Consider the following 13,225-nt stretch of genomic DNA (forward strand, 5'->3'; position numbering starts at 1 on the left):
CCCAACCTACCTTTCAGAATTCTTCAAAATACATTTGCACATAACATCAGTGTCCAAAGCTTCATCTGAAAATGTGAAAAGGCCTACACATCAATTTACATATAAAAATATGATCTCAGCAGAAATTGTTTAATCTGTGAATATAAGATGACCCTGTATTTTTTTATTGATGAACTTGGGAAAAAATCTCAACTTATAGTTGAATAAATACAGTAAATTCTATAAAAGCAAACTATAATGATAGTTAAATAATTACAGAACCAAGGATACATACAAGAGTGTTCTATAAAGAAAACTAAAAGGAAACACACTGAACTTAAATTATTGCAGCAAAGATAAGAAAACTAAGCATGACAGTGTGTTCACATGTATGCCTTGATATTCTCGTGACATCTGTCTTGATATTCTCATACATCCAAGTACAAAACTGTGTCACTGTTACAAACTTTTTCCATCACATTAACTATCTAGCTTTTCCTGTTCACTTAAAAAAGAAATCTAGATAATGCTTCTTTTATTGTATGAACTGTGGTACCAGTTTACCCAAAACCCCATGTCTTCAATTATGAGCACAACTAGAAAAAAAAAGAGGAATGAAGGCAGGAGAAGTTACAAAGATAGAATGTAAAGGAAAATGACAGGAGAGGAAATTGTGGGGACAAGGGAGTGGGAAGGATCCATCCAAGTAGATCTCTACATACTATACCAGTCTAATTCTTGTTGTATCCTGAAATGGGGGCTATCCTCACAATAATCTTACTTCCATCCATGAAGGTGATAGATTTTTACCCACCTTACATATGCAGTATCTTGCTGCATCCTTCTACCACATCACATGGGTCATTACCCCTGTGAATGACATGGGTTGAAGGCCTATCCTATACATTCACCAAGCACTCACAGTTCGGTTCAGTCATAGGACTTTCACATGTTATAAAAGATAGCCATAAAGTATACTAGCTGTGATGCGATTACTGGAGCAACAATCAGCCAATCCACAGGAATGTTCACAGATGAAGAATGGGAAACTACAATCTCAACTACCCTGTTGTTGAATATGCTGCACACCACAGCACGGTGAGGTCAAGCACTGCTTCAGTACCCATGTTATATGGGTTTCCTGCTGTCCAGAAGCACTTCCTTTGAATTATGCATGTGGGAACTGTCTTTATTTTCATTACATATTACATTTCTCTTTACTATTTCCATTATATAGGAAGCTCTGTAATCACCACATAGTTCTCTTTCCTATATCCATTGGATAGAAAGCACTGTATTTAAAGATTGGAGACTTGAACGTACCTACAGGAGAAGCTCATGGAGACCAAGCATATGACGAATACCAGGTAAGATTATTAAGCCCAACACTTGTGTGAAGATGATGCCAATGAAAATATGGTAACCATTAAATAATTTTGCATTATACCTTCATGGAACTGAACATACTTTCTACTTTCAGTATGAAAAATGTGGACTTCAGACTTTAGGGAGACTGTAAGAAGTTTACAAGCAATACAAAAGTTATAAGAGAGAACACTACTCTCATTCTTTTTGCTGTTTTCATGGATGATTTACCTTTAAATCTTATTTTACATGTAGTCAAATATTTATAAGATAAGTTGATAGAATTTACACTGAAGTGTCAAAGAAGCTGGTATAAGAATGCATATGCAAATACAGAGATATGTAAACAGGCAGAGCACGGCGCTGCAGTCAGCAACACCTATGTAAGATGAGAAGTGTATGGGACAGACCTTAGATCGATTTCTGCTGCTATAATGGCAGGTTATCAAGATTTAAGTGAGTCTGAATGTGGAGATATAGTCAGCACATGAGCAATGTGACACAACATCTCCAAGGTAGCGATGAAGTGGGGACTTTCCCAAATAACCATTTCACAAGTGTACCATGAATATTAGGAATCCAGTGAAATATCAAATCTTCAACATTGCTGCAGCTGTAAAAAGATCCTGTAAGAATGGGACCAACAACGACTGAAGAGAATCATTCAACATGACAGAAGTGCAACCCTTCCACAAATTGCTGCAGCTTTCAGTGCTGGGCCATCAACAAATGTCAGTGTGTGAACCATTCAATGAAACATCATCGATATGGGCTTTCAGAGTCAAAGACCCACTCTTGTACCCTTGATAACTGCACGGCACAAAGCTTTACACCTCGCTTGGGCCCGTCGACACCGACATTGGACTGTTGATGACTAGAAACATGTTGCCTGGACAGACGAGTCTCATTTCAAATTGTATCAAGCAGATAGACGTGCATGGGCATGGAGACAACCTCATGAATCCATGCACCCTACATGTCAGCAGAGGACTGTTCAAGCTGGTGGAGGCTCTGTAATAGTGTGGGGTGTGTTCAGTTGGAGTAATATGGGACCTCTGATAGGTCTAGGTATGACTCTGACAGGTGACATGTATGTAAGCATCCTGTCTGATCACCTGCATCCATTCATGTCCATTGTGTATTCTGATGGACTTGGGCAATTCCAGCAGGACAATGCAACACTCGTCACATCCAGAATTACCACAGAGTGGCTCCAGGAACACTCTTCTGAGTTAAAACACGTCCACTGGCCACCAAACTCCTCAGATATTAACATTATTGAGCATATCTGGGCTGCCTTGCAACATGCTGTTCAGAGGAGATCTCCACCCCCTCATACTCATACAGATTCATGGACAGCCCTGCAGGATTCATGGTGTCAGTTCCCTCCAGTACTACTTCAGATATTAGTCGAGTCCATGCCACATCATGTTGTGGCACTTCTGTGTGCTCGCGGGGGCCCAAAAGATATTAGACATGTGTAGCAGTTTCTTTGGCTCTTCAGTGTATTTTGTATTGCTAATGCCATAAATGGAAGCTGGAGGTAAATTACCTTACCTTAGTAACCAATGACTCCAACGAATTGTTTGAGCTCTTTGGAGATGAGTATATCCTGGCATAATAACATTAATATTATCTTGTGCTTTTTTAGTAAAAGTCTGAAACATAATTACACAAGTAGTTCCAATAAAAATAATTGTTGACTTACTAATGGTGATTTCTGATATTTTGAAAGCTAAACTTTGAGTAAGTTATTGTAAGCAGCCTAAGTGCACCAACACTTTAAGGTCTGTTTGATAGGCAAGTAGACAACTGAAATGAATCTGAGTGAATAACATGTAGGCCCTGCTTACAGATCAGTTTCACTTTTATCAACATCTCTTATTAAGAATTATGGATTGTCAGAATAAATTTTCTCTCTATAGTGGAACATGCATAGATGTGAAATCTACTGGTAGATTAAAACTGTGTGCTGGACTGGGACTCAAAAATGGGACCTTTGCCTTCCATAGTGGAGTGCTTTGCAAACTGAGCTATCCAATCACAACTCAGAATCTGCTCTCACAGCTTCACTTCTGCTCATATCTCATCTGGTGAAGTTTTGTAGGTAGAAGATGAGTCAATAGGAGAAGTAAAGTTGTAAAGGCAGGTCATGGGTTGTGCTTGCTCACAAAAGCCAAAGGCCCACAGTTCAAATCCAGGACCAGCACATACTTTGAATTTGCCAGGAAGTTTCAAAACAGTGCACACTCAGCAGCACAGTGAAAATTATTTCTGGAAGCAGTCCCCCAGACCATGGTTAAGCCATGTCTCCACAATATCCTTTCTTCCAGCAGTGTTAATCCCACAAGGTATACAGGATAACTCCTGTAAAGTTTGGAAGCTAAAAGATGTACTGGTGGAAATAAAGCTGTGAGGGCAGTTCATGAGTCATGCTTGGAAAGCTCAGTCAGTAGAGTACTTGAAAGGCAAAGGCCCCAGGTTCAAGTCCTAGACCAATGCACAATTTTAGTTCATAGATTAAAGATGTAGATGTAGATGTATAAGTAGATAAAAGTGGAAGAACATTGAATAGATGAATAAAAATTTGAGTAACCTATGGGTTGTTACTTTGCAGAATCTAACAACCTACATATATATGAACAATTACTAACGAAGGCTGGTCATTTTCATTTCCATGTTCATTTAAAATATATTTTCATAGTCTGTTGGCATTGTCAAACAGCTCTGGAGGCTTTCAGAAATTAAAAGAAAGCTATTGTGGCAGCAATGATAGATGATAGTCATCTAAGCTACTATTCAAAATACTGAGAGCACTAACGTTGTCATGGATTAATGATATGGAGATTTTAGTGTGCATTAAAAATAATGTATAAATTGAAAAAAGAAATTATATGGGAAAGACATGTAATATATTCAGTCAAAATATTAGACTATGGCTGAATTTGCTTTAGAGACCAGCTACTACATCAGTAAAGTGAATTTCATATGGGAATGAAATTGTACAAAGCATTCCCAGAAAATAATACATACAATGTATCTTAATACACTCCTGGAAATTGAAATAAGAACACCGTGAATTCATTGTCCCAGGAAGGGGAAACTTTATTGACACATTCCAGGGGTCAGATACTTCACATGATCACACTGACAGAACCACAGGCACATAGACACAGGCAACAGAGCATGCACAATGTCGGCACTAGTACAGTGTATATCCACCTTTCGCAGCAATGCAGGCTGCTATTCTCCCATGGAGACGATCGTAGAGATGCTGGATGTAGTCCTGTGGAACGGCTTGCCATGCCATTTCCACCTGGCGCCTCAGTTGGACCAGCGTTCGTGCTGGACGTGCAGACCGCGTGAGACGACGCTTCATCCAGTCCCAAACATGCTCAATGGGGGACAGATCTGGAGAACTTGCTGGCCAGGGTAGTTGACTTACACCTTCTAGAGCATGTTGGGTGGCACGGGATACATGCGGACGTGCATTGTCCTGTTGGAACAGCAAGTTACCTTGCCGGTCTAGGAATGGTAGAACGATGGGTTCGATGACGGTTTGGATGTACCGTGCACTATTCAGTGTCCCCTCGACGATCACCAGTGGTGTACGGCCAGTGTAGGAGATCGCTCCCCACACCATGATGCCGGGTGTTGGCCCTGTGTGCCTCGGTCGTATGCAGTCCTGATTGTGGCGCTCACCTGCACGGCGCCAAACACGCATACGACCATCATTGGCACCAAGGCAGAAGCGACTCTCATCGCTGAACACGACACGTCTCCATTCGTCCCTCCATTCACGCCTGTCGCGACACCACTGCAGGCGGGCTGCACGATGTTGGGGCGTGAGCGGAAGACGGCCTAACGGTGCGCGGGACCGTAGCCCAGCTTCATGGAGACGGTTGCGAATGGTCCTCGCCGATACTCCAGGAGCAACAGCGTCCCTAATTTGCTGGGAAGTGGCGGTGCGGTCCCCTACGGCACTGTGTAGGATCCTACGGTCTTGGCGTGCATCCGTGCGTCGCTGCGGTCCGGTCCCAGGTCGACGGGCACGTGCACTGGCGACAACATCGATGTACTGTGGAGACCTCACACCCCACGTGTTGAGCAATTCGGCGGTACGTCCACCCAGCCTCCCGCATGCCCACTATACACCCTCGCTCAAAGTCCGTCAACTGCACATACGGTTCACGCCCACGCTGTCGCGGCATGCTACCAGTGTTAAAGACTGCGACGGAGCTCCGTATGCCACGGCAAACTGGCTGACACTGACGGCGGCGGTGCACAAATGCTGCGCAGCTAGCGCCATTCGACGGCCAACACCGCGGTTCCTGGTGTGTCCGCTGTGCCGTGCGTGTGATCATTGCTTGTACAGCCCTCTCGCAGTGTCCGGAGCAAGTATGGTGGGTCTGACACACCGGTGTCAATGTGTTCTTTTTTCTATTTCCAGGAGTGTAAATACAAAAGAAATTGTAGATTAGTCACAGTATATGTTCAACACACTAAAACTATCCTGTTAGTGACTAAACTATATATTTGAGTCAACAGTCCAGTATTATGCAATAAAATGTACTACATTTAATTCAATAAGCAAAACAAATAAATAAAATAATAATCTTTCTGTCATTATGAACTGCAATAAGATTAATGGGAGGTACTTATAAAGAACAATCATAACAAAGCAAGGCACATCCAAACTTACCTCTACAAGTTCATAAAATATTTGCTGGAGGTTTTGAATATGAGACAGAAGCCAGAGTTTCATGTCTGTGGCTACTTGATCATTTCGGCTTCTTCCAGTGTGGAGTTTGGATGCAGGTTCACCAATAAGTTCCTGAATGTTAAACAGCATTTGTTACAAAGGCATCAATAATTGTAGTATCCATCTCATAGTCTACACAGATGTGGAAGATTTTAACAAGAACAGATTAATATTCATGTTGGCACATTAGGTAGACACAATAAGTAACTATTCATGAAATGGCCTCTCATCAAAAATAAGTAGTTGTGATGTGGAAGTATGAGCAATGACAGCTAAATGACAAACTCTTCCATAAGACCCACCATAACATTCAAGAAAGGATGACCTGCAGTGCAACAGAAAAAACAGGAATAAATGACATTCAAAGAGATATGACCTTTGGTGCAGCAGAAGAGGACAGGAAGGAAACGTTAGGTGTCAGTTATCCTCACAACTTTTTGTGGATTGTTCGGAGTTTGGAAAAGACAGGACAGAATGGAAGATTCTGTGAGTGAAAATAAAAGACTATAAAAGCAGAGCAGAATGTTTTACATCAGTCAGCAGGACCAATGCAACACCAAAATACACAACACTCTAGTTCTTGACAACTATTCATAGATGACAATGCTAAAACACGCAAAAACTGTGGTCAGAGATACAAACTTGTAGGCAACTGGAAAATTACAGTTGGTGTGTTTCTCTTTCTGAGCTATTGCATTTATTGCAGTTCTGTATGTCTGTAATTTTTTGTGCCTAAGGAGTCAAACATGACAGCTTGTGTTCAGAAAACTGGGGCCCATGGTTCTCTCACAAGACAATGTCAAGGAGATAAATTTAGGTAATTATGAAATTTATTCAATATGAGAGAGTAGCCAAGATCTTAATAAGAATTAGGAATTTTTTCATGGAAATAACAATTAATGAACTGCTCTTTCACATTAAGGCTAAATGCAGATCAAAACAGTATGGGATTACATGGCTAGTAACTAAGTAACTCCAAAATCAGACCCAGAGGACCAAATAGTGCCAACTGCCCAGTGTCATCCTCTAACATTTGGTATCATTTGGATTTGATTTGGATGAGTATGGAGTCAGAGCACTATTCTAATAGCCTTTGTCATCTTTCTGGACACTTGAGTCACAGTTTCTCATTCTATTATCTCCTCCTCAGTACACCTTGAAAGCCTGAATGCACCTTGTTCCAGTCCTCCCACCAGAGAAAAATCCTTAACAGGGCTGGAATTAAACTTGGGTCCTTCTAATGGCAGTTGGACATACTGATCACTCATGTTCAGAGACAGAGCTATAGCTAGTAAGTCAAAAATGTGTGGCACCAGATCTTATTTAGCACTGGATGTACACAACAGATTTCCATAAATGGGAAAGAATGAACATCAATCACAGACTCAAACACCTTTTGAACATGCAATCATGAAGCCTATGACACCATTCCACACAGACAAAAGGAATGCGACACCAGATAATTTTCTCACATTCTTGTCCCTGCCCAAAATATTAAAGAGTAAAGATATAAACCTAGAGGATACAGTAAACCATTTGTGAAGAGATATACCAATGTCACTAATAATGTCAAAGGCACCACCACTTGTTTGGCTGTTAGTGGGTATAAATGTTTTGCTACCATTGTGAGGTAGTAATAATTGAATTCGGTGGCCAATGATAAAAGCTTCATCATTTCTGCCAGAGCTGTTAGGTTAGTGGATAAGTTTGTAGTCATTTTGTTTTGCATGTTGATATGCCAGTTGCTATGAGTTTATTTATCAATTGTAATTTTTTTTATTTTTAGTTCACTGTTGCTGTTTGAGTTTACATATTGTCTTTTTGTCATTTGAAGATACTGTGTGGAGCTGAATTCAATAGAGGGGTGACAGCAACAGAAGTGGACAGAAAAATTTGTGCAGTGTATGAGGATAATGCCAAAGGACAGAGCATGGCAAGAAAAGAGTTTTCTCATTTTAAGGGGGATAATTTCGACATTAGTGACTCTCAACATTTAGAAAGACTTTTGGAGTTTGATGAAGATTGTTTGGACATATTAATCCACAATGATCCACATCAGTATACATGAGAACTGGCAAATGTGATGAACTGTGATCATTCCATCATTATGTGACATTTTAATGCAAAGGCCAAGGCTCAAAAACTAGGTGTATGGGTATTGCACACTCTAAGCCAAAATCAGCAGATGGCCATATGTGAATCTCTGCTCGTCAACTGGCTCATGACCAACAGTGCTCATTCCTATCCTGTATCATTACTGCTAATGAGAAATGGTGTCTTTATGCTAACAAAAGGAAAAGAAAGGAATGGTTGAACCCAGACAAAGCAGCAGCCTTCTCCACACAAAGACCATTACATGCCCACAAGAGATAATGTTATTAAACATATAACATGTCAGCCTCAGTTGCAAATAGAAACCAGTCTTTACCTAGGTTTCAGCCAAAATAATTTGGCCTTCTTCAGAAGCTATTGACACTAAACTATTGCATGCCAAAATTTGGCCATGTCAAGTATAAAACTATAGCACAATATTACCTAGTCATAAATCTATATTACTTAGCTGAAGAGAAATAGCAGGGCCCACTGCACAGACGTGGTTGGTATGCCGCGAGAGCTGTGCCGGAACTAATTGCAGCAAACAGCTATGTACCAAGCACAGCAGATGGTCATGCACATGCGAGTGTAGAAATATAGATACATAAACAGTAGCTATCTTTATGTTAGGAATTGGATTAATATAACCATGTAAACTGTTGATGGCGTAATCTGTAACTGAACTTACTTCTGAGGAGAACGAGAATGCTATAAATGGATTCGGAGCCCGTAAGAAAGACTAGCTATTACTCGGCTAAATTATTCCTCAATTTTGAATACATTACTATTCGACTAAAGAAAGTGGATTCAGGCATTGGCAACTACAAAGGCACCGTAACATCAGGGCCGGTGAAGCAAAGGTTGAAAACCTTTGAAAAAGTTCTAATTTCTCAGTTGTAACTGGTCATTAAGTAGGTTTTCTTTATCAAGCAGCAGGTGTTTAAAGATTTGCAACTCCTCAAGGAAGTCAAGCTTAGTACCTTTAACCTCATAATTTAATAGCTCTGTGTTATTTGTTGGATTGGAAGCATGGGCCAATTGAACAAGGTGCTCTGCAAAAGTTGAGCCACGTGTGCCATCTTCACTTTTTGTGGCTATATGTTCTTTATATTTAGCTGAAAGGGCTCTCCCTGTCTGGCCGATGTAATAACTCAGGCAATCACTACAGGTAATGTATTCAAAATTGAGCAATAATTTTGCCGAGTAATAGCTAGTCTTTCTTATGGGCTCCGAATCCATTTATAGGGTTCTCGTTCTCTTCAGAAGTAAGTTTGGTTACAGATTACATCATTAACGGTTTATATGGTCATATTAATTCATAAAGGTAGCTACTGTTTATGCATCTATATTTGCACGCGTGCATGTGCATGACCATCTGTGGTGCATGGTGCATAGCTGTTCACTGTGATTAGTTCCGGCGCAGCTCTCGCGGCCTACTGACCTCGTCTGCACAGTGGGGCCTGCTGTTTCTCTTCAGCTAAGTAATGTAGATTTATGACTGGGTGCTACTGTGCTATAGTTTTATACTTGACATGGCCAAACTTTGGCATACATTAGTTAATGCCAATAGCTTCTGAAGAAGGCCAAATTATTTTGGCCAAAACCTAGGTAAAGAGTGGTTTCTATTTGCAACTGAGGGTGACGTGTTATATGTTTCATTATCACAGTTGCTGATGGGGCTGCATGATGTTAAAAGATGTTGGAACAATTATGGTGTGGTGTACTACGAATTACTTCCCCGAGGTGTAACGATCACTTCTGACACTTACTGTCAAAAACTGAGACATCTTGCAGATGCAATGCAAGAACAACAACCAGGAAGACTGTGAAGTGATGCTACTCCACAATAATGCCTACCTGCATCCTGCTAGACTGACAAAAAACAGACATGTATGAGTTGGGTTAGGAAGTGATTCCACATCTACTTTACTTAGTTGATCATTCACCCTCGTATTTTCACCTTACTCGCTGTCTATCAAACAGTCTTCGAGGAACTTCCTTTCAGGATGAAAATGCACTCCAAATATGGCTTGATGATTTTTTCGCCTCAAAACTAAGTGATTTCTATACTTGCTGAATCAAAGAGTTACTTACCCCAGCATTGTCATACTGTCATAAATGGTGAAGAATATATTATTGATGACTTAAGTCTCTGTTATGTGTACCTATTGTGTTTATTAATATGGATAAAGGCTGTTAACTTATGCACCAACCAAGTGTTTTCTGGGAGCTCTATTTTGTTTTGGCTGATGCTTTTGTTTGTTCCTTGCTTAATGTTCTTATTATTTTTGCCTATTCTCAGAATAGTTTTTATGTTTATGTTTATGTGTTCCATTTTTTAGTAACAACTTGGAGGATTTTGCAAAATTTGATGGCAATGGATTACAGTTTGTTGTCTGGATTAAGTGGAGAACATTATTTCTAGCACTATTACTTAAATCCCAGGAGCCATCCATCCCTTATCCTTGCATCTTTTCAATACTACCCTCTTATGTTATAGGGGGGAAATGTACAAGTGCCTTAGAAATACATTTAAGAACAAGTTAAATTTTTACTCGTTACTGTCTGCCTTATAAAAATACTTTTTTCTTGTGATCCACACAGTTTGCCATATCTACATCTACATCTACATTTATACTCCGCAAGCCACCCAACGGTGTGTGGCGGAGGGCACTTTACGTGCCACTGTCATTACCTCCCTTTCCTGTTCCAGTCACGTATGGTTCGCGGGAAGAACGACTGTCTGAAAGCCTCCGTGCGCGCTCTAATCTCTCTAATTTTACATTCGTGATCTCCTCGGGAGGTATAAGTAGGGGGAAGCAATATATTCGATACCTCATCCAGAAACGCACCCTCTCGAAACCTGGCGAGCAAGCTACACCGCGATGCAGAGCGCCTCTCTTGCAGAGTCTGCCACTTGAGTTTATTAAACATCTCCGTAACGCTGTGACGAAACGCACCGCTCTTCTTTGGATCTTCTCTATCTCCTCCGTCAGACCGATCTGGTACGGATCCCACACTGATGAGCAATACTCAAGTATAGGTCGAACGAGTGTTTTGTAAGCCACCTCCTTTGTTGATGGACTACATTTTCTAAGCACTCTCCCAATGAATCTCAACCTGGTACCCGCCTTACCAACAATTAATTTTATATGATCATTCCACTTCAAATTGTTCCGCACGCATACTCCCAGATATTTTACAGAAGTAACTGCTACCAGTGTTTGTTCCGCTATCATATAATCATACAATAAAGGATCCTTCTTTCTATGTATTCGCAATACATTACATTTGTCTATGTTAAGGGTCAGTTGCCACTCCCTGCACCAAGTGCCTATCCGCTGCAGATCTTCCTGCATTTCGCTACAATTTTCTAATGCTGCAACTTCTCTGTATACTACAGCATCATCCGCGAAAAGCCGCATGGAACTTCCGACACTATCTACTAGGTCATTTATATATATTGTGAAAAGCAATGGTCCCATAACACTCCCCTGTGGCACGCCAGAGGTTACTTTAACGTCTGTAGACGTCTCTCCATTGATAACAACATGCTGTGTTCTGTTTGCTGAAAACTCTTCAATCCAGCCACACAGATGGTCTGATATTCCGTAGGCTCTTACTTTGTTTATCAGGCGACAGTGCGGAACTGTATCGAACGCCTTCCGGAAGTCAAGAAAAATAGCATCTACCTGGGAGCCTGTATCTAATATTTTCTGGGTCTCATGAACAAATAAAGTGAGTTGGGTCTCACACGATCGCTGTTTCCGGAATCCATGTTGATTCCTACATAGTAGATTCTGGGTTTCCAAAAACGACATGATACTCGAGCAAAAAACATGTTCTAAAATTCTACAACAGATCGACGTCAGAGATATAGGTCTATAGTTTTGCACATCTGCTCGACGACCCTTCTTGAAGACTGGGACTATCTGTGCTCTTTTCCAATCATTTGGAACCCTCCGTTCCTCTAGAGACTTGCGGTACATGGCTGTTAGAAGGGGGGCAAGTTCTTTCGCGTACTCTGTGTAGAATCGAATTGGTATCCCGTCAGGTCCAGTGGACTTTCCTCTATTGAGTGATTCCAGTTGCTTTTCTATTCATTGGACACTTATTTCGATGTCAGCCATTTTTTCGTTTGTGCAAGGATTTAGAGAAGGAACTGCAGTGCGGTCTTCCTCTGTGAAACAGCTTTGGAAAAAGGTGTTTAGTATTTCAGCTTTACGCGTGTCATCCTCTGTTTCAATGCCATCATCATCCCGGAGTGTCTGGATATGCTGTTTCGAGCCACTTACTGATTTAACGTAAGACCAGAACTTCCTAGGATTTTCTGTCAAGTCGGTACATAGAATTTTACTTTCGAATTCACTGAACGCTTCACGCATAGCCCTCCTTACGCTAACTTTGACATCGTTTAGCTTCTGTTTGTCTGAGAGGTTTTGGCTGTGTTTAAACTTGGAGTGGAGCTCTCTTTGCTTTCGCAGTAGTTTCCTAACTTTGTTGTTGTACCACGGTGGGTTTTTCCCGTCCTTCACAGTTTTACTCGGCACGTACCTGTCTAAAACGCATTTTACGATTGCCTTGAACTTTTTCCATAAACACTCAACATTGTCAGTGTCGGAACAGAAATTTTCGTTCTGATCTGTTAGGTAGTCTGAAATCTGCCTTCTATTACTCTTGCTAAACAGATAAACCTTCCTCCCTTTTTTTATATTCCTATTAACTTCCATATTCAGGGATGCTGCAACGGCCTTATGATCACTGATTCCCTGTTCTGTACATACAGAGTCGAAAAGTTCGGGTCTGTTTGTTATCAGTAGGTCCAAGATGTTATCTCCACGAGTCGGTTCTCTGTTTAATTGCTCGAGGTAATTTTCGGATAGTGCACTCAGTATAATGTCACTCGATGCTCTGTCCCTACCACCCGTCCTAAACATCTGAGTGTCCCAGTCTATATCTGGTAAATTGAAATCTCCACCTAAGACTATAACATGCTGAGAAAATTTATGTGAAATGTATTCCAAA

The 13,225-nt window shown here is 40.9% G+C and overlaps 1 protein-coding gene across 2 annotated transcripts in view; it reads right to left on the reverse strand.

Annotated features, from left to right (window-relative positions):
- LOC126485690 (argininosuccinate lyase) overlaps window positions 1-13,225 on the reverse strand; it is a 140,389-nt gene that overhangs the window by 35,245 nt on the left and 91,919 nt on the right. For both annotated transcript variants that reach the window (XM_050108894.1, XM_050108893.1), the window contains exons 6-7: window positions 6,047-6,178; window positions 2,902-3,002 (exon numbers count right to left, since the gene is read on the reverse strand). In XM_050108894.1, the coding sequence (XP_049964851.1) occupies window positions 2,902-3,002; window positions 6,047-6,178 (233 nt within the window). The remainder of the gene's footprint in view (window positions 1-2,901; window positions 3,003-6,046; window positions 6,179-13,225) is intronic.

Source organism: Schistocerca serialis, chromosome 1 (assembly GCF_023864345.2).
Source record: "Schistocerca serialis cubense isolate TAMUIC-IGC-003099 chromosome 1, iqSchSeri2.2, whole genome shotgun sequence".
Lineage (NCBI taxonomy): Eukaryota > Metazoa > Arthropoda > Insecta > Orthoptera > Acrididae > Schistocerca > Schistocerca serialis.